Source organism: Cherax quadricarinatus, chromosome 37 (assembly GCF_038502225.1).
Source record: "Cherax quadricarinatus isolate ZL_2023a chromosome 37, ASM3850222v1, whole genome shotgun sequence".
Classification (NCBI taxonomy): domain Eukaryota; kingdom Metazoa; phylum Arthropoda; class Malacostraca; order Decapoda; family Parastacidae; genus Cherax; species Cherax quadricarinatus.
The window spans coordinates 6,122,517-6,145,485 of NC_091328.1; the positions used below are offsets into that span (position 1 = coordinate 6,122,517).

A 22,969-nucleotide genomic window follows, 5' to 3' on the forward strand; every position below is an offset into this window, starting at 1 on the left:
ACATGGCAATCAGAATGCAAAAATCTAAAACAGTAAAACACAGTTGTCTTAGCCAAAACTAACAAACTGCAGCTACATCAAAGGCAGCAAAGTAATTTTAGAAATAGACATCGAGAGAATGATCATAGTTGAAAGCAGATACCATGCTCAAACATACAAAGGACAGTCTATCACGATGTGCTATGCAGTTACATAGGACTCGGAGCATGATTTAGCAAGGGCGAGGGAGGAACAGCAGCAGTGTGTAGTTAAAACTGGTATTAATCATAAGTGGTTCCACCTTTGGGAAAGGGTATGCTGCAACAAATGAAGTTCCAATTCCTTAAATCAAGCCTGAACGCCTTCCATTTTCCCAGGCACTATATAACTCCTATGGGTTTAGCATTCCCCCACTGAATGTAATATAGCCTCTCCTCACTTAGTGATGTACTCATTTACCAATGACTCGGACTTACGACGGGCTCTCTGGCCAGTAGGCATACCTAAATAATGTATATTAAGAGCTGATTTCCTCTCCTGTTTTTTTACAGTATACAGTACACTGCTGTATAAACCTAAAAATATACTAAAAATGTTATAAATGCTGCAAAGGTGACATTAAAACAATATCAAAGATGGTTGACACAAACCCACTACCAATATAGTATGCTCCTCGTTTAGCGACGAATTCGTTGACTGACATGGTCTTAGGAACGGAACTCCATCGTTAAGTGAGGAGAGGCTGTAATTATAAGGTAACAAATTAGAGAGAACAAGAAAGGGACCAGGCTGGACTTCTAATAAATTATCCCGCCACAAAGCGAAGCCTACACTGAATCAACCTCTTTTCATCAAGGTAAAATAAGCAAATATGAAGATACTTAAAAGTAGAGGAATCAGAAATAAAATGGAGGAAAATATAAATGGGGAGAAGGTTCTGTTTTTTTTTTTTTTAAATTGTTGTTGGAGTGTGAGCAAAGTAACGTTTATGAAGGGATTCAGGGAAACCGGCAGGCCGGACTTGAGTCCTGGAGATGGGAAGTACAGTGCCTGCACTCTGAAGGAGGGGTGTTAATGTTGCAGTTTAAAAACTGTAGTGTAAAGCACCCTTCTGGCAAGACAGTGATGGAGTGAATGATGGTGAAAGTTTTTCTTTTTCGGGCCACCCTGCCTTGGTGGGAATCGGCCAGTGTGTTAATAAATAAATAAATATAAAAAAAAGGTTCTGTTTGAAGAGGATATAGAATATATCAAAAATGTTTATAATCAAGCTACTAAAAATTGACCCTTAAAGGTACTTTGATGTCAGTGATAGACTTGATCCAGGAAACTAGAGCTACCCTCGCCTTGACTCAAAATTGATTACTGCCCATTCCCATTATATTTATTAGGAAGCACTAGATAACCTTTTATGGATCATAATGCTTGGTTTCATTCCTGGTGAATAGGATGTATTTATGAATATAGGAGCACTATATGACCCTAGTGGGTTTATTGCTTATTTTTTATTATAATATGCATGCACAGGGGCCCCGCTTATACAGCAGTTTAGGTTCTGGGCTACTGCTGTGAAGCAAAAAATCACTGTAAAGTGAATCATAGCTTTTTTTTTTCCACTTTCAAATGCATATAAAAGCCTGATAACATGTTTACACTATCCTATATTAAGTAAGACCTCTTCAAGAGGGGCTCCTTGGCATGGTGAAGAGGCTCTTGGTCTGAGGAATTAGACCTGTTGGTCTTCTGCCTCAGACCGAACCTAATTACCCCCCATTCTCCCCTCCCCTATCCCATCCTCCCCTTTTTCCATTCCTCCTCCTCCTCCCCATCCCTCCCTTTTGCCCTTCCTCTTTTTGGCCTTTGGGATTTCTCCCACAGGCGCGCTAGTTCCTAGGTAGGGGAAAGGACACCGGGGTCCATCCCATTCCGTTGAGGTTCTTGTCGGTGGCGTAGTTTGCCATGGAATCTGGATCGCCTGGGGATGTCCCGATCCCTCTCCGGTATCCCAGAGTAGCTTTGGGTGTCTTTCGGGCGACGGGTGTATCTCTGGAAGCCACCTTTCGGATTCCGGGGGTGGTGGCCGAAGGAGGTATGCTTTGTGGCAGATATCCGGCCGCCCTCTCTTTTGTCCACCGAGGTAGCTCGGCAGATGTGAGGTTGCTATCCCGGATTGCTGGTTTACTGGCATGAAGGGTAGGGTATGGCACGGGTTCCATGCTGCATCTGCGCTACTAGTGGTGCTGATGTCCTCTTGGGTGCGGAGGGAGATTTCCGGCCCTTTCATTCCTCCTGGGAACTATTCCTCCCTGCTCCCCCCTTTTTTTTTATTTTTTTATTTTCTTTTCTTCTTTCTTTTTTTTTCTTAAAAACAAAAAGCAAAGGAGTAACCTAACCATGGAGAACCCAATCCATGAACCCACTACCCCCGGGCCCCTTCTTGATACCGCACCCCATTCTGACCCTGCCTTGTGTTTAGACCACTCTTTGGACACTCCTGATGCCCCTGTACCTCTTGCTGGTGCTGTTTCCTCACCCGCTTCAGGTACCGGGGCTTCGACTGACTCCTTCAATTTGTCTGAACTCCGCTCTCCTTCGACTATGCTCCCTCTACGGTACGGCAATTTTCGAATCGCCCGCCCATTTCACGCCGGACCAACTCCGGTCCTACTCCTAAACGCCAACGTCAATCTCCTGATGATGCTCCTTCGTTACCTTCCCATTCTACTCGGAAAAGACCGACACGTCAAGAACTCCCTCTCCACGCTCAGTTTCGGACCACACAATGGACTAAATTCTTTACTTTAAGACCGACTTCTTCTTCTGCCTACCTTTCTGACCATAGTATTGGCAAAGCGCTCCTGCGTCATGTTGGTAGAGATATTTCATTTCATGCTCTCAAGAGCGGTACACGCATCGTCACTGTCCAGAATAGTACCCAAGCTCATGATCTTTCTCTCCTTTCGAATATCGATACTACTCCTATCACTATTGAAAAACATCTTTCTCTCAATTCTTGTAGTGGTACTGTCATTCTGCCCCATACCATAGTCCAACAGAATTTCCAGTCATGTGGCAATGACATTCTTGAACAGCTGGAACTCCAGGATCTCCCAATCCTCAAAGTAGACACTTATGTCCTTCCTGCCCAGGGGCGGAGACGTTACCCTTGCAATGTGGCTCGTTTAACTTTTGACAGCCGAGAACTCCCGTCCTCTGTATATGTCACGGGACATCGGTTACAAGTTCGAAAGGTGATACCTACACCGCAACAATGTAGAAATTGCTGACGTTTTGGTCACCCAGCGAAATATTGCAGATCTATGGCCGAATGCCCAGTCTGTGGTGCCGACGACCATTCTAATACATCTTGCAGTCAACCTCCATCTTGCCTTAACTGTAATGAAGCTCACCCTTCGTACTCCCGCCGTTGCCAGGTCTACTTAAATGAACGTGAAAGCCGTTGCATCAAAGAGGCAGAAGGTCTCCCTTATGCTATGGCAGTTACTCATCTCCGCCTCCAAGGGAGACTACCCCGTGTTTCTTATTCTCGTGTTTCCAAACATCCCCCCACTTCTGGGGTCCCATCTTCTGCAGCCTCCTCTGTTGTTACCCCTCCCATAGCCACTCCGGCATCTAATCCTTTTGCTGTCCTTGGCACTGACGTCCCGACTACAACTCAGTCTGTTCTCACATCTTCGAGTCCTTCCTCACACGCCCCAGTATCAACAAGACCTCGTACGACACCTAATACCAATCGCCCCTCTACTTCTCAGAAGTCCAAAAAATCCACATTGCTCAAATCTTCTTTGCCCCTTCCTTCCCTTCTTCCACCTCCACACTTTACCTTTCCAGTCTCTGTACCTAGTTCTTCCCCTCTCTCTGGCTCTATTACAAGTGTGGAGATTCACCCTCCTCCTCATACTATGCCTTCCACCCCCGTCCCCTCCCAAGTTTCTCCCTCTTCTGCCACCTCCCAGGTTTCTGGCTCTTCTGTCCCCCCCGACACTTCATCTCCAGTCCCTTACACTCTTCCCTCCCCCTCTACTTTGGTACAGTCCATTACTGTCCCAATCTTTACTCACCCTCCTCCTTCTATCTCCAATATGGTCTCCCATACATCTTTGAATTCAGAAACACTTGAAGCCATTTCAGAATATATTGCAGAGACTAAACCTTCAATGGACACTGATTCACTTCCTGTTCCTTCTCTTCCCTCTCCTCCATCTTCACAACCCCATTCTTCACAACGCTCCATTCCTTCGCTGCTTGAACGTCTTCCAATGCCACCACACGTTGACTTTTCTAACCCCTCTAGTCCGTAGGTGCCTTTACCTACAGATTCCTGGTATTTTCTTCATCGCCAATCATGGCCTATTTACAGTGGAATATCCACGGCCTCAGGGGTAATCGGGGTGAGCTTCAGATGTTGCTTTCCAGGTTTTTCCCTGTTGGTGCTTGCTTACAAGAACCAAAATTACACTCGGCTGTTTTCCAACCTATCTCAGGCTATAATTTATTGTATTCTTCGGATCCTTTCTCAGATGGGACCTTTAATGAAAGTGCCCTTCTTCTACGCAATGATATTCCATACTGTCAACTATTTGTCCATACCTCGCTGCATTACACTGCAGCCCGTATCCACTTGAATAAGTGGTTTACAATATGTTCTTCATATCCCTCTCCATCTTGAGCATTTTCTATCCCAGACTTTGCCTTTCTTGTTTCATCCTTACCACCACCACTTCTGTTACTTGGTGATTTTAATGCCCACCATTTCCTCTGGGGGGGGGGGGGGTCTCATTGTAACTCACGTGGCATCCAGTTGGAGGCTTTTCTCGCCTCTCACCCCCTCCATGTTTTAAATATGGGTACTCCCACCCATTTTGATCCTCGTACTCATACTCTCTCTTGCATCGATCTATCAGTCTGCTCTTCCTCCACTGCACTAGACTTCACCTGGTCTGTTCTACCGGACTTACATGACAGCGATCATTTTCCAATCATTCTTACTTCTCCTTCCTATTCACCACCTTTCCGTAGCCCTCGCTGGCAATTTGATCGGGCAAATTGGGATCTTTACTCACACCTCACTGCTTTTAGTGAGGTTCCTTCTTCATCCTCCATTGATGAGCTCCTACACCTCTTCTCGACGTCAGTTTATACCGCAGCTTCTCATTCTATACCCCAAACCTCAGGCAGGCATTCTCAGAAGTGCGTGCCTTGGTGGTCTCCTGCTTGTGCTCGTGCAGTACGTTTGAAACGCGCTGCATGGGGCAGGTACCGGTACAATAGAACCGCTGAGAGACTTCTTGATTTTAAGCAGAAGCATGCGATCGCTCGCCGTGTCATCCGTGACTAAACGCACTTGCTGGCAAGACTATGTTTCCACCATCACCTCTGCTTCTTCTATGAGTGCAGTCTGGAAAAAAGTGAGGAAATTGAGTGGTAAATACTCTCCTGGCCTGGCTCCTGTTCTACGGGTCGCTGGAGTTGATGTAGCAAACCCTCTCGACGTTGCCATTGAACTTGGCACACATCTGGTCCGTATTTCCCGAGGGCTCCATCTATGCCCCTCGTTTCTTTCCTCAAAGTCTGCCAGAGAGTTAGTACCCTTGGACTTTTCTTCTCTCAGAGAAGAACAGTATAATGTGCCTTTTACACTTCAAGAACTAGAGGCAACGCTCTCAGCTTGCTGATCATCGGCAGCTGGGCCTGACGACATTCATATTCGTATGTTACAACATTTACATCAGTCAGCCCTTGTAGTCCTCTTACACCTCTTCAATCTTATTTGGGCACAAGGAGTTCTTCCCCAGCTGTGGAAATCTGCCATTGTTCTCCCTTTCCGCAAACCGGGTACTACAGGACATGATGCCTCCCACTATCGTCCCATCGCTCTTACTAGTGCAGTTTGCAAAGTGATGGAACGTCTCGTAAATTGACGTTTAATGTGGTATTTAGAGACACACAACAGTCTCTCCGCTAGTCAATATGGCTTTCGTAAGGGTCGTTCTACCATAGACCCCTTACTACGCTTGGATACGTATGTTCGTAATGCCTTTGTGAATAATCACTCCGTTATTGCCATATTTTTTGACCTTGAGAAGGCATATGACACAACTTGGACGTATAATATTTTGGCCCAGGCCCATTCCTTAGGCCTCCGAGGCAATCTACCATCCTTCCTTAAGAACTTTTTAACTGACAGACATTTCCGTGTTCGAGTCAATAATGTTCTTTCCCCGGACTTCGTCCAAGCTGAAGGTGTCCCTCAGGGATGTGTTCTAAGCACAACACTTTTTCTCCTTGCTATAAATGATTTGGCCTCTGTTCTTCCACCCAATATTTGGTCATCACTCTATGTTGATGACTTCGCTATTGCTTGTGCAGGCGCTGACTGTCATCTTATTGCAGTTTCTCTCCAGCATGCGGTCGACCGTGTTTCCACTTGGGCCACCACACATGGGTTTAAATTTTCAAGTACCAAAACTCACCAAATTACTCTCACTAGATGCTCTGTTATCTCCGATCATCCTTTGTATCTCTATGGCTCCCGTATCCCCGAACGTGATACAGTCAGGTTTCTAGGCCTTCTCTTTGACCGTAGGTTATCCTGGAAACCTCACATTACCTCTCTGAAGGCAACTTGTCACAGCCGGCTAAACCTTCTTAAAACCCTTGCTCATCTTTCCTGGGGAGCTGATCGTCGAACTCTGCTTTGCCTACATTCAGCCTTCGTTTTATTGAAACTCGATTATGGTGACCAGATTTATTCCCCGGCCTCTCCTGCTACTCTCGCTAGCCTTAACTCTATCTATCACCAAGGATTACGTTTGTGCCTTGGTGCTTTTCGCTCTTTCCCTGTTGAGAGCCTCTATGCAGAAGCGAATGTTCCATCCTTGTCTGATCGCCGTGATGCCCATTCCCTTCGCTACTATGTACGCTTTCACGATCTCCACAATCCTTCCATTTATAGAATGGTCACCGATATTAGTAGACATTCTTTATTCGTTCGCCGCCCCTGTTTGCTCCGTCCCTTTTCTCTTCGCCTACATTCACTCTTCCCTTCCCTACAGTTACCACCTTTATATGTTCATGTAGCATCTCACTTTTCCCTACCCCCCTGGGAAGTTCCAGCTGTTCGGGTCTGTTCTTTCTCACTCCCTTGCTCGAAAGCTCAACTGCCTACGGCGGCTTCCCGCTCTCTTTTTCTTGATCACTTCCACTCCCATTCTCATGCCACCGCTGTGTACACAGATGGCTCTAAGTCTTCAGACGGCGTCGGATTCGCAGCAGTGTTTCCGGACAGCGTCGTGCGGGGGCATTTACTATCTTCGGCTAGCATTTTTACTGCTGAACTGTATGCCATTCTTGCAGCACTTATTCGTATCGCATCTATGCCTGTGTCATCATTTGTGGTAGTCTCAGACTCCCTTAGTGCTCTACAGGCTATACGAAAATTTGATACATCTCACCCCCTAGTTCTCCGTATCCAACTTTGGCTACGCCGTATCTCTACGAAGCATAAAGATATTATTTTTTGTTGGGTCCATGGTCATGTCGACGTATAGGGCAATGAACAGGCAGACACTGCTGCGTGGTCAGCAGTACATGACCTACCAATTTCCTATAGAGGTGTTCCATTTCTGGACAATTTTGCTACAATAGCTGCCCACCTTCGCGCCCGTTGGCAACAACGTTGGTCAACTCTGCTTGGTAACAAACTTCATTCTATTAAACCGAGCATAGGTTACTGGCCGTCTTCTTGTCATCAGTGCCATGGTTGGGAGACCACTCTCTCCCGTCTTCGCATTGGCCACACTCGTCTTACTCACGGGTATCTCATGGAGAGGCACCCTGTACCTCTCTGTGAGCAGTGTCAAGTTCCAGTATCGATTAGCCACATTCTGTTAGACTGCCCTCTCTATCAACGAGCACGCAGAATTTACCTCCAACGCCGTCTTCGTTCTACTACTCTCTCTTTACCTTCCCTTCTTGCTGATGGACCCTCCTTTAATCCTGACTCTCTCATTGACTTCTTGACAACGACTGATTTACTCCACAAACTCTGATGATGATACCTTACGCACTCCCCTCAGGCCTTTCTAGCTCAGTCTCTTGCTGCCCTTTACCCTTTCACCATCCACTGCTCCGCTGTTATCCATAACCTATTACTCATCCACCTCCCTTTTACCACCTGATGCCCTCGCTTCCTTCCTGCCCTGCAGCGCTGTATAGCCCTTGTGGCTTAGCGCTTCTTTTTGATTATAATAATAATAATATATTAAGTAAGAAATATAGCTAGGCCTAAAACTGCATATACAGTACACACATTACTTAAAAATATTTTCATCCTTAGCTAACAAGAGTGGCAGATATATTTATTGTAGGAAGTCTGAATAACTGAAGAATGGATTTAACTGAAAACCACTGTATTAGCAAAAAACTAAAGCAAAGCACTGTAAAGCATGGCTCACCTCTAATAATATACAGTAAGTGATAAACCTGGATGGTTGTATAGCTTTCTGCATAATTAAATGGCATATGCAGTTTATGTCTGGCTCTGAGACACACATGGTCATTAGTATCTTAATGTTAATACAGTAGACCCACACTCATCATTCAAGGAATTGGAGCTACTCTCCCTTTCTTGCATCAACCCTGGTTAACTCCAATTTTCCAGGTGCTGTATGGCTCCTTTTGGCTTTGATATTCCCCAGATATTCTAATAACATAAGTACCGGTTGTACAAAGTGTTTTCTTGAAATTACAAATTTCTGGCCTCCTGTGTCCTGGAATTTCAAACAAAATATTCCAAAATAATTTATTGTGCAACTTATGAATAAATTAATCTTTTAAATTTTTACATATGTGAAGTACCTTAAGTTAAAATCTGTGCTGCTTACATTTTTATCAAACTAATTGCATGGTTACACGTTACACACACACAGTTTTTTTCAACACGTCGGCCATTTCCCACCGATGTAGGGTGACCCAAAAAAGAAAAAAAAAACAACAAAAAACTTTCATCATTCAACACTTTCACCATCATTCATACATAATCACTGTCCTTGCAGAGGCGCTCAGATACAACAGTTTAGATGTCACTCCAAACAGCCAATACCCCAAACCCCTCCTTTAAAGTACAGGCATTGTACTTCCCACCTCCTGGAATCAAGTCATGTCTGTGTCTGTCTCATGATTTTTAGCCAGAACACAACTATTTTCATAGAGGATGGGTTTGAAAAAAAAAAAAGTCAAACTTTCAATAATTTTTTTATAATAGCAAACACCACACCTACACCTAAAGATATTTCTTTATATATGGTACAGTATATCAAAGCTGTGTAATAATTAAAATTATTTTGACCTGACTTAAGTAGAACTAGCTTGTGTGAAGTTTTAGTTAATTTCAGTACATTAAAAATATACATGCCAATATTAATTCACATTAAAAGATCCATCAGTTTATAAGATGCAGCCCTAAGATTCAAAGATGATCTAACTTTTTTAATCCCTCTGGCTTTTTAGTACAGTACATACACTGACAGTATCTATGTAATTGTGTATAATTATATTTATATACAGTATACTGTATATATACAGTATATTTATATATATGCATACTATACATATACATACATATACTGTATATATACATAAAAAAATTTACCACTAAGAAATTAGTATTTCAACAAGAACTTATAACTATATACACAAACACTTAAACAACACATTATACATTTTGCAAGTAACTCTCGGTTCTCATGCTCTTGTGCCAGTATGTGTCATGGATATCTGTCCTGATGTTGAAGTACAAGACAATGAAGAACATTACCACAAAGGCCCATCAGCAGAGTCCACAAAGGTAGAAGTACATGGTATGAATGAATATATGCATCAGGATTCTCTAACTTTAGACACAATGCAACCATAAATGCCATCTTAAGAATAACTACTGACAGTGGCCATACTCTCTGGAAAAACGCAGAGATGCGCTGACGAGCAGTGCGATTGTGAGAGCCTCCAGCCCTTGCGACCGCTGTTCGGCACTCATTTATCATGTGAATGCTTATGTATATAAGTAATATAGCATCATAAAACCACATGGGAATAAACACAATGAACCAATTCCACTTGGTTCTCTGGTCCAGCCTAAGAGCTAGGAGAATAAGGAACACCAGGAGCAGAAACCAGGTGAACAGTGCGCGGTGCAACATCGCCATTGTTACTACTATATACCACCACTTTACAATTCTTCGCACTCCACACTAGATTTAATTCAAAGAATTAACCACAACATTCATATAATTTGAGCTTTTCTCAGTGATTACTTGTGCAAAACTACATAAATAAAACAATTTAATTGGTATTGTCAGTGAACAAGGGTACAGCATTTTGTAAAATACCTATTTAGATTAATTATATTAAAATGGCAAATATTTAGCTGATTTCAAGCAACTGATACCTATACACTCTTAAAATTCCAACAATCATATATAGCATTTCTTTCATTCAAAGCAAATATTACAATTACATGCAATTTTTGCAGTCACTTCAATCAATTATTCTTGTCAAGTTTCCTTGCACTGGAATTGAAAAATTTAATTCATGCTCTCCATTTGCGAGTGAGAATGATGCTACTGCTATGTTTGTCGTCACGCTTGTTCCATGAACAATGTCCTGTTCGTGTGTATCTAGCAGGACCAACATTAACAATCTGCAAAGAGAAGGAAATTTTAGATTTGAAATTTAATCTTGCATAAAAATACAAATTATGAAATACAAATACTGCAGTACAAGAGATTTAAGTAGTTAGACTACCTATACAATTATCTATTTGTATCTACAGCAGAACAGCTATGATGAAACATCATGAATTGAGGAAAGTCTACACGTACACAGAAACATTATGAAAAGCCACACTGTATATTTCAATCTTTGTTTGCTGAAGATCTCAGATAGTGATCAGAATGGTCTCCTTTTCATATCACGTTTATCTGGACATATGGATTTTCCTCCATCATAAAGTTATATTTATAGTGCACATTTCAGTGTTTAATGTAGTAAGAATTTTTTTTTTTCCCAAGATTTTCAATGGTTGTAGCACTTTCTACCCCCTCTTGCCTCCTTAATGTCTTGATACTAGTGAAGGGCTTTTGATCCAAGAAATTGGACCTATCGTCCAATTTCTTGGATTAAACCTGATTGCTGCCCATTCCTAAGATGTATGATCCCTATACCTCTTTTTTTTTTTTTTTTTAACAAGTCAGCCATCTCCCACCGAGGCAGGGTGACCCAAAAAGAAAGAAAATCCCCAAAAAGAAAATACTTTCATCATCATTCAACACTTTCACCTCACTCACACAATCACTTTTTTGCAGAGGTGCTCAGGATACAACAGTTTAGAAGCATATACATATAAAGATACACAACATATCCCTCCAAACTGCCAATATCTCAAACCCCTCCTTCAAAGTGTAGGCATTGTACTTCCCATTTCCAGGACTCAAGTCCAGCTATATAAAAATAATCGGTTTCCCTGAATCCCTTCACTATTACCCTGCTCACACTCCAACAGCTCATCAGGTCCCAAATACCACTCGTCTCCATTCACTCCTATCTAACACGCTCATGCACGCTTGCTCTAAGTCCAAGCCCCTCGCCCACAAAACCTCTTTTACCCCCTCCCTCCAACTTTTTCGAGGATGACCCCTACCCAGTCTTCCTTCCCCTACAGATTTATATGCTCTCCATGTCATTCTACTTTGATCCATTCTCTCTAAATGACCAAACCACCTCAAAAACCCCTCTTCTGCCCTCTGACTAATACTTTTATTAACTCCACACCTTCTCCTAATTTCCACACTCCGAATTTTCTGCATAATATTTACACCACACATTGCCCTTCTTATATTACATTAAATTGTTTCTATAACTTAATTTGTTCCTGAATTCATTGGGCATGTTTTTCACAATTTACAAGTGTGGCCTCTTATTCTCCCTGTTGATGGTGCCAAGAAATTACCTGGTACAAGGTATTTGTTTACGGGCAACCACCAGAGTCTACAGTAGTATAAAATCTCTGATTTCTTTAATACCACTTTCTCATTAAAAACTGTCACCATATACAGTGGTCCCTCGCTTTTCGTAGTTCTCGGCAATCATAAATTTCGCCAATCATAGGGGTATTTTCGTATAAACATGGACTCGCTTTTCATAGGTTGACTCGCAAATACAGTGGACCCCCGGTTAACGATATTTTTTCACTCCATAAGTATGTTCAGGTGCCAGTACTGACCGAATTTATTCCCATAAGGAATATTGTGAAGTAGATTAGTCCATTTCAGACCCCCAAACATACACGTACAAACGCACTTACATAAATACACTTACATAATTGGTCGCATTCGGAGGTAATCGTTATGCGGGAGTCCACTGTAGTAGTTCGTCCGGGACGCGTACGCACGGTGTGAGCCGGGGAGGCCTCCCTACCCAGCCAGTCTGGCATTGTTTACCAGTGAGTGAAGGTCCCCTCAAGTGCTCCTACGAAATATTTCATAATATTCCACTCATTTTAGTGCTTGCAAGTACTAAATAAGCTACCATGGCTCCAAAGAAAGCTCCTAGTGCCAAGCCTGTGGTAAAGAAGGTGAGAAATATGTAGTGACAAAGTCTTGGGCCATTTTAGGGAAGTGTTAAAGAGACGCCAGAAACAGAGCTCTCTCCACAGTTACTTTGCGAGACAGGACTAGAGTGACTCTCAAGGTGGTCCTAGTGGCATTAAGAAACAGAGAAGAGAAGCAACCCCAGAGAAGCAATTGGTACCTGAGGTGTTGCTGGAAGGGGATTCCCCTTCCAAACTGTAAACAATCCAATCTCTCTCCTCCAGTCTTCCATACACTAAGAAGAATCTCCAATAAAGGTAAGTGTTATGCTGTTAATGTTTCATTCATCATTTCCCATTGTATTGTTTATGTACTACATGTATATTTCATGTAAAAAAATTTTTTGTTTTAATACTTCTGGGTGTCAGGAACGGATTAATTGTATTTACATTATTTCTTATGGGGAAAATTGATTCGCAAATCGTAAATTTTGTTTATAGTAGCTCCTCCAGGAACGGATTAATTACGAAAAATGAGGGACCACTGTATATTAACTGCAAACATCCGCTCTAGCATTTCAGAATCCTTTGATTAAACTAGTAAAAAAAAATTATGTATGAAACAAACTCAGCTTATTCTTATGTAGATACAATACAAATAAAATAATATAAATTATCATAATTACAAGAAGCCCCATTAAAAAAGTTTAAAACTCTTCTGGGGAGCAACAAAACACTTTAGTAACACTCGACAACAAAGGCTCCTAAATTATATGCAACAAATTAAAAGAAATCTTGATCATGAATTAACAAAATTTCCAAAATTATCATCCATACTTATAAACTCTAAACTGGAATAAATGAGTTACATTCATACAAGACTATTGTCAAATCATGAATATGAAAGGGAAGGAGAGAGCATAATCAAGGAAGTGGGGGAGGCAGGCAAAGTTAGGCTCAAGCTTTTCTGATAATTCATGCCAGAAATACGTGTCAGAATACCAGTAAGACAAACACTTCTTTAATGTTGTCTAAATCTGTCAGAAAGGGAGTGGCCAGTTCCAGAAATAAGTAAATCTACAGTACAGCACTAAAAAAAATACAAATAAGAAACTTACTTGTAAGGCAGGACAGTGACTCATAAGCAATGTTAAGTCCTGCCTAGTGAGCCATGCTCCACACCCCTCAAGGATCACTTCCTCCAGCACAGGCAAGTGTTTCTCCAGCCGGAAAAAGGGTGATGTCACTACCACCATACGATTCTGTTTGGATTTTTGAGGAGAAAATTTAAATTATTACTAGATATGGCAAGGGGGGCAAACAAAGGTGTGAAGAGAAAACAAGACTGAGCCATTACTGTAAATAATCAAGAACTTCATAAATTATTAAGTGATCACTGAAAAACTTAAATATGCCATCACAGAGGGGAAAAAAATAGAAATAAGAAAGTGGAATTGCTAGAAAAAGGGGAAAGAGGACTGGTGAAGATAGCAAGTCAAGGTATCGACACAACAAAAGTAACATTTCGGATACCAAAAACTTAAGAAGACAAACCTGTGGCAAATTAAAGAGGGCTGACCCACAGAGCGAGAGTTTCTTAAGGGAAGCAGGTAAGGCCGAGAACTTTGTGGTGGAGGCATCAATATAACACCGATGAAGATTGAGCTCCTGAAGATGTGGACAACGACGCTTCAAGCTTGTCAGAAATGCTTCAGAGATGCACTGTGACCCTAGGATTTAGAGTTACATCATAAATTATGAAAATAAATCAAGTAGCATGTTTCGAGTCCTAAACAAGTAACTGTCTTGTTTCATGAAAATCGCTTACCTGTAATGCTGTTAACATTGCAAAATATAAAATTACGTATAGTCAGGAATTCTGAGTTATGAATTTATTAAAAAGTCTCAATTTTAAGCTAATGCATATTATTTATAGTGTATGTAAAAACCATTACACACTTTAAAATAGAGATAATTAAAATATAAAGGAAAACAGAACATGTATTTTACTGTGTTCATTCATTCATGCAAGAAAGCCTATGTAAATCTAATTCAAACAAATCTCTTCACTCTTAAAATTTAAAAATGAAAACCTGATGCACAGTAATTTCTTCTCAAATGGCACATGACCAAATATGCCTTTTTACTGACATATAACCTGATGCACTTCAGTGCAAATGAATTCATTCCTAGAAAAGTTACAACAAATTAACAAAATATATCATGCATAAAAAGGGATGTCTGTGTGTTAATGTATGCTGCTTTTGTAAACTGCACCAAATTCAGCTGTGGAATATATAAAATTAAATAATAACAATACAGTAACATTATTACTTGTAGTAGTAGTAATAGTAATGATAGAAGTAATAATAATAGTGATAACTAACAGCAATAATAAACAATGTACAGTACGTACTTTGCTTTAGTGTACACCACTTTTTAAATACTGTATCAGGTAAACTTAGTCTAGTTTCATACAGTAGTAATGTAGAAAATACTGGAGAAGACAGATCATATTATAAATAGTATTTTTAAGTGTCGAGGGTTTGGACTAGCATGAACGTAATTTAATAAAATGTGAGTAAGTATTATATATTGAGGGCACAGTTAAGAAATGTATATTAAAGACCTTGTGGTGATCAAGGTATGAAATGCTATGCTATCATAAAGGTGCTCATAGATTTGTCTGTATGAAGAGGAAAAGACAACCAACCTAAAGATAAACTAATGGCATTATTGATGTCACTTTCCAAGTGGTCAAAATGAGACATTGCATTCCCTAAGGATATTTGATACTGTACTGTAATTCATGCTGATGTTAAAATATTTTTCACTCTTACCCTTAGGATGCAAACGAACACTGGATTTGACGAATCCAGTCACAGTGATGGTCAAGGTGTGTGGACCTAGAAATCTTATAAACTTGTGGAGAAATTGTAGACTGAGGGGTGTCCTTCCAAAATTTACATGACGCCATAGGGATAAGTCACCCACTAAACGTGCAAGTCGTGGATGAACACTGCAAGAATAATGCCATTTATCTAGAAGTAATAATTTTTGTGGCATATCGTGGAAAAGCGGTGAATCAATAAAGCAATTTTTTTACTGAATTAAGCTTACACTGTTTAATGACACTGTATCAATTCAGGTTGATATTTATATGGAACCACAAGATAAATGAATGCCTGGTGGTGTTAACAGAATAGGAAACAATACTGCCTAAACCTTACCTAACTTAACTTCATTCATCCCAAAAGCACTGATAGAAACTATACATCCCTAATCTCATGTTCAATTATTAACCTTCAAAATTTATTAATAAAAGATAATCTCTAAAGAAGTTAATCCCCACAACTTATCCACAAGCCTCACAATTTACCCACTAGCCCCACAACTTACCCATAAGCCCCACAACTTACCCATAAGCCCCACAACTTACCCACAAGCCTCACAACATACCCACAAGCCCCACAACATGCCCACAAGCCCCACAACATAACCACAAGCCCGACAACATACCCACAAGCCTCACAACTTACCCACAAGTCCCACAACTTACCCACAAGCCCCACAACTTACCCACAAGCCCCACAACTTACCCATAAGCCTCATGCCCCACAACTTACCCACAAGCCCCACAACGTACCCACAAGCCCCACAACTTGCCCACAAGCCTCACAACTTACCCACAAGCCCCATAGCTTACCCACAAGCCTCACAACATACCCACAAGCCTCACAACATACCCACAAGCACCACAACTTACCCACAAGCCTCACAACATATCCACAAGCCCCACAACAAACCCATAAGCCTCACAACACACCCACAAGCCTCATAGCTTACCCACAAGCCCCACAACTTACTAACAAAGCCTCACAACTTACCCACAAGCCCCACAACTTGCCCACAAGCCTCACAACTTACTCACAAGCCCCACAACTTACCCACAAGCCCTACAACTTGCTCACTAGCCCCACAACTTACCCATAAGCCTCACAACATACCCACAAGCCTCACAACATACCCACAAGCCTCACAACATTCACAAGCCCCACAACATACCCACAAGCCTCACAACTTGCCCACAAGCCTCACAATGTACCCTCAAGCCCCACAACTTACCCACAAGCCTCACAACGTACCCACAAGCCCCACAACTTACCCACAAGCCTCACAACGTACCCACAAGCCCCACACCTTACCCACAAGCCCCACAACTTACCCACTAGCCTCACAACTTACCCATAAGCCCCAGAACTTACTCACAAGCCTCACTTTTACCCACAAGCCCCAAAACTTATCCACAAGCCTCACAACTTACCCACAAACCCCACAAGCCTCACAACATGCTCACAAGCCCCACAACATACCCACAAGCCCCACAACTTACCCACAAGCCCCACAACATACCCACAAGCCCCACAACTTACCCACAAGCCCCACAACTTGCCCACAAGCCCCACAACTTACCCACAAGCCCACAACATACCCACAAGTCCCACAACATACCCACAAGCCTCAACTTACCCACAAGCCCCACAACTTACCCACAAGCCTCACAACTTACCCACAAGCCCCACAACTTACCCACAAGCCCCACAACATACCCACAAGCCCCACAACATACCCACATGCCTCACAACTTACCCACAAGCTTCACAAGTTACCCACAAGCCCCACAACTTACCCACAAGCCCCACAACATACCCACAAGCCCCACAACATACCCACAAGCCCCACAACATACCCACAAGCCCCACAACATACCCACAAGCCCCACAACTTACCCACAAGCCTCAACTTACCCACAAACCCCACAACTTACCCACAAGCCCCACAACTTACCCACAAGTCTCACATAAGAACATAAGAATGGAGGAACACTGCAGGAGGCCTGTTGGCCCATACTAGGCAGGTCCTTTACTATTCATCCCACTAACAAAACATTTGCCCAACCCAATTTTCAATGCCACCCAAGAAATAAGCTCTGATGTGAAAGTCCCACTCAAATCCAACCCCTCCCACTCATAAGAACATAAGAACATAAGAAAGGAGGAACACTGCAGCAGGCCTGTTGGCCCATACTAGGCAGGTCCTTTACAATTCATCCCACTAACAAACATTTGACCAACCCAATTTTCAATGCTACCCAAGAAATAAGCTCTGATGTGCAAGTCCCACTCAAATCCAACCCCTCCCACTCATGTACTTATCCAACCTAAATTTGAAACTACCCAAAGTCCCAGCCTCAATAACCCAACTAGGTAGACTGTTCCACTCATCAACTACCCTATTTCCAAACCAATACTTTCCTATGTCCTTTCTAAATCTAAACTTATCTAATTTAAATCCATTACTGCGGGTTCTCTCTTGGAGAGATATCCTCAAGACCTTATTAATATCCCCTTTATTAATACCTATCTTCCACTTATACACTTCGATCAGGTCTCCCCTCATTCTTCGTCTAACAAGTGAATGTAACTTAAGAGTCTTCAATCTTTCTTCATAAGGAAGATTTCTAATGCTATGTATTAATTTAGTCATCCTACGCTGAATGTTTTCTAACGAATTTACTGTCCATTCTGTAATATGGAGACCAGAACTGAGCTGCATAATCTAGGTGAGGCCTTACTAATGATGTATAAAGCTGCAGTATGACCTCTGGACTTCTGTTGCTTACACTTCTTGATATATATCCCAGTAATCTATTTGCCTTATTACGTACGCTTAGGCATTGCTGTCTTGGTTTAAGGTTGCTGCTCACCATAACCCCCAAGTCCTTTTCGCAATCTGTATGGCTAAGTTCTACATCATTTAACTTATAAGTACTAGGGTTATGGGCACTCCCAAGCTTCAGAACCTTGCATTTATCTACATTGAACTGCATCTGCCACTTTTCTGACCAAGAATAGAGTTTGTTTAAATCCTCCTGAAGTTCCATAACATCTACGTTTGAATCAATTATCCTACCTATCTTTGTGTCATCGGCGAATTTGCTCATATCACTAGTAATTCCCTCATCAAGATCATTGATATATATTATAAACAACAACGGGCCCAAGACTGATCCCTGTGAAACGCCACTCGTTACAGATCCCCACTCGGATTTAACCCCATTTATGGACACACTCTGCTTCCTGTCAGTAAGCCATGACTTGATCCACGAGAGCACTTTTCCCCCAATGCCATGAGCTGCCACTTTCTTTAACAGTCTATGGTGCGGAACTCTATCAAAAGCCTTACTAAAATCTAAGTAAATAATATCAAATTCTTTATCGTGGTCAACAGCCTCAAAAGCTTTACTGAAGAAAGTTAATAAATTAGTTAGACAAGACTGGCCTCTTGTGAATCCATGCTGAGTATCATTAGTCAAGCTATGCTTATCGAGATGGCTTCTTATAATCTCAGCTATAATTGACTCTAGTAATTTGCCTACAATTGAGGTCAGGCTTATTGGGCGGTAATTTGACGGTAACGACTTGTCCCCTGTTTTAAAAATAGGAATTACATTAGCCATCTTCCACATATCAGACACTACACCTGTTTGAAGAGATAAATTAAAAACATTAGTTAATGGTTCACAGAGTTCCATTTTGCATTCCTTAAGAACCCTTGAAAAAACCTCATCAGGACCCGGCGACTTATTTTGCTTCAGTCTGTCTATCTGCTTCACAACCATTTCACTAGTGACTGTGATGTTACATAATTTATCTTCTAGCCCACTATAAAAATTAATTACTGGAATATTGTTAGTGTCTTCCTGTGTAAAAACTGAGAGAAAATAATTATTAAAAATCGAGCACATTTCATTCTCTTTGTCAGTAAGGTGCCCATAGTTATTTTTAAGGGGACCTATCTTATCTCTAACTTTTGTTCTATAGACCTGGAAAAAACTTTTTGAGTTAGTTTTAGAATCCCTAGCAACTTTAATTTCATAGTCCCTTTTAGATTTTCTTATCCTCTTTTTAATGTCCCTCTTAATGTCAATATACTGATTCATAAGATGACCCTCACCTCTTTTGATACGCCTATAAATTCCTTTCTTATGCCCTAGTAGATATTTGAGCCTATTATTCATCCATTTTGGGTCATTTCTATTTGATCTAATTTCTTTATATTGATAAACGTTCTTTGAGCAGCATGTATAGTGTTCAGAAAACTGTCATATTGACATCTCACTTCGTTACCCCAGTCAACAGATGATAAGTGTTCTCTAAGCCCATCGTAATCTGCTAAGCGAAAATCTGGGACTGTTACTGAGTTATCGCTACTATCGTACTTCCATTCAATGCTAAATGTAATTGATTTGTGGTCGCTAGCACCCAGTTCCTCTGAAATTTCTAAATTATTAACAAGGGATTCATTGTTTGCCATAACTAAGTCAAGCAGGTTATTTCCCCTTGTAGGTTCTGTCACAAACTGCTTCAAAAAACAATCCAGAACTACTTCTAAGAAGTCATATGATTCTAAATTCCCAGTCAAGAAATTCCAATCAATATGACTAAAGTTAAAGTCACCTAGAATTACTACATTTACTACAACTTACCCACAAGCCCCACAACTTACCCACAAGCCCCACAACTTACCCACAAGCCCCACAACTTACCCACAAGCCTCACAACTTACCCACAAGCCCCACAACTTACCCACAAGCCCCACAACTTACCCACAAGCCTCACAACTTACCCACAAGCCCCACAACTTACCCACAAGCCCCACAACTTACCCACAAGCCCCACAACTTACCCACAAGCCTCACAACTTACTCACAAGCCCCACAACTTACCCACAAGCCCCACAACTTGCCCACAAATCCCACAACTTACCCACAAGCCCCACAACTTACCCACAAGCCCCACAACTTACCCACAAGCCCCACAACTTACCCACAAGCCCCACAACTTACCCACAAGCCCCACAACTTACCCACAAGCCCCACAACTTACCCACAAGCCCCACAACTTACCCACAAGCCCCACAACTTACCCACAAGCCCCACAACTTACCCACAAGCCCCACAACTTACCCACAAGCCCCACAACTTACCCACAAGCCCCACAACTTACCCACAAGCCCCACAACTTACCCACAAGCCTCACAGCTTACCCACAAGCCCCACAACTTACCCACAAGCCCCACAACAAGCCCCACAACTTACCCACAAGCCCCACAACTTACCCACAAGCCCCACAACTTACCCACAAGCCCCACAACTTACCCACAAGCCTCACAACTTACCCACAAGCCTCACAACTTACCCACAAGCCTCACAACTTACCCACAAGCCCCACAACTTACCCACAAGCCCCACAACTTACCCACAAGTCCCACACTAACTTACCTACACAGATTATGAAGGTCGACGGCGTAGAGAGATGAGAAGATCTTCAACAAGACAGACTCTGGCAGCTCCAGGAGGTTAACACTAGACATCGTATTACCTTTCAAGACATATTTCCTCGTAAATATTGTTCAGTAGCATAGTGGGGCGTGTACCAGGTAGCGCAGGTAGGTGCCAGGCAGCGCAGGTAGGTCCCAGGTAGAGCAGGTAGGTTCCAGGTAAAGAAGAGTGTGTGAGAAATAAGAGAAAAATTCCCAGGTAAACACTGAGGAGCTACGGCGCTAAATGTAATGCAAGTTACATCTGAACTATTTCTTCTTCGGATAATGTATATTAGTCATGGAAGTTATTGGGAAGAATTAGCATCATGTGTTATGTGTTTTATAAATTTAAAGAAATTTATCGCCGGGTACATAATGTAGGGCTACAGCACTAACCGTTACACAGTACCTTTTCAGAATTCGCTGATTATGTAACATTATTCGCTGATTGAGCCTCATGTGTGTGTGTATATATATATATATATAAATATATATAAATATATATATATATATATATATATATATATATATATATATATATATATATATATATATATATATATATATATATATATATATATATATATATATATATATATATATATATGTATATTAGTCATGGAAGTTATTGGGAAGATTTAGCATCATGTGTTATGTGTTTTATAAATTTAAAGAAAGTTATCGCCGGGTACATAATGTAGGGCTACAGCACTAACCGTTACACAGTAACTTTTCATAATTCGCTGATTATGTAACATTATACGCTGATTGAGGCTCATGTGTATATATATATATATATATATATATATATATATATATATATATATATATATATATATATATATATATATATATATATATATATATATATATGATTACCTCATCTTTTGTATATAGTTCTACAGTCTTCCTATTATGTCCTAGAATCTGTATTGATATCTGTATTGATATATATATATATATATATATATATATATATATATATATATATATATATATATATATATATATACATATATATATATATATATATATATATATATATATATATATATATATATGTATATATATATATATATATATATTTATATATATATATATATATATATATATATATATATATATATATATATATATATATAATATATATATATAAATATATATATATATATATATATATATATATATATATATATATATATATATATATATATATATACATATATATATATATATATATATATATGATTACCTCATCTTTTGTATATAGTTCTACAGTCTTCCTATTATGTCCTAGAATCTGTATTGATATCTGTATTGATATATATATATATATATATATATATATATATATATATATATATATATATATATATATATATATATATATATATATATATATATATATATATATATATATATATATATATATATATATATATATATGATTACCTCATCTTTTGTATATAGTTCTACAGTCTTCCTATTATGTCCTAGAATCTGCTTGAAGACAGCCAGGGGTCTATTGGTAATCACCCTTATGTACCACACACAATACTATGTTCACTGTATATCATCACAACACACAACACTGTATCACATCACCACACTCACAATACAATGTCCACTGTATCTCATCACCACACTCACAATACTATGTCCACTGTATCTCATCACCACACATAACACTGTATCTCATCACCACACTCACAATACTGTTCACTGTATCTCATCACCACACTCGCAATACTGTTCACTGTATCTCATCACCACACAATACTGTTCACTGTATCTCATCACCACACAATACTATGTTCACTGTATCTCATCACCACACAATACTATGTTCACTGTATCTCATCACCACACGCACAACACTGTTCATTGTATCTCATCACCACACACACACAACACTGTTCATTGTATCTCATCACCACACACACAACACTGTTCACTGTATCTCATCACCACACACACAACACTGTTCATTGTATCTCA

At 40.6% G+C, this 22,969-nt stretch overlaps 1 protein-coding gene across 1 annotated transcript; it reads right to left on the reverse strand.

Moving 5' to 3' along the window:
- Positions 1-8,791: 8,791 nt before the first annotated feature.
- Positions 8,792-21,222, reverse strand: LOC128701766 (F-box/LRR-repeat protein 12). The gene is made up of 5 exons (XM_053795691.2): positions 20,931-21,222; positions 15,427-15,605; positions 14,141-14,316; positions 13,705-13,848; positions 8,792-10,699 (listed from the first exon to the last, which is right to left on the reverse strand). Exons 1-5 carry the CDS (start codon positions 21,020-21,022, stop codon positions 10,589-10,591), a joined length of 702 nt encoding a protein of 233 aa, XP_053651666.1. The 5' UTR covers positions 21,023-21,222; the 3' UTR covers positions 8,792-10,588.
- Positions 21,223-22,969: the final 1,747 nt, after the last annotated feature.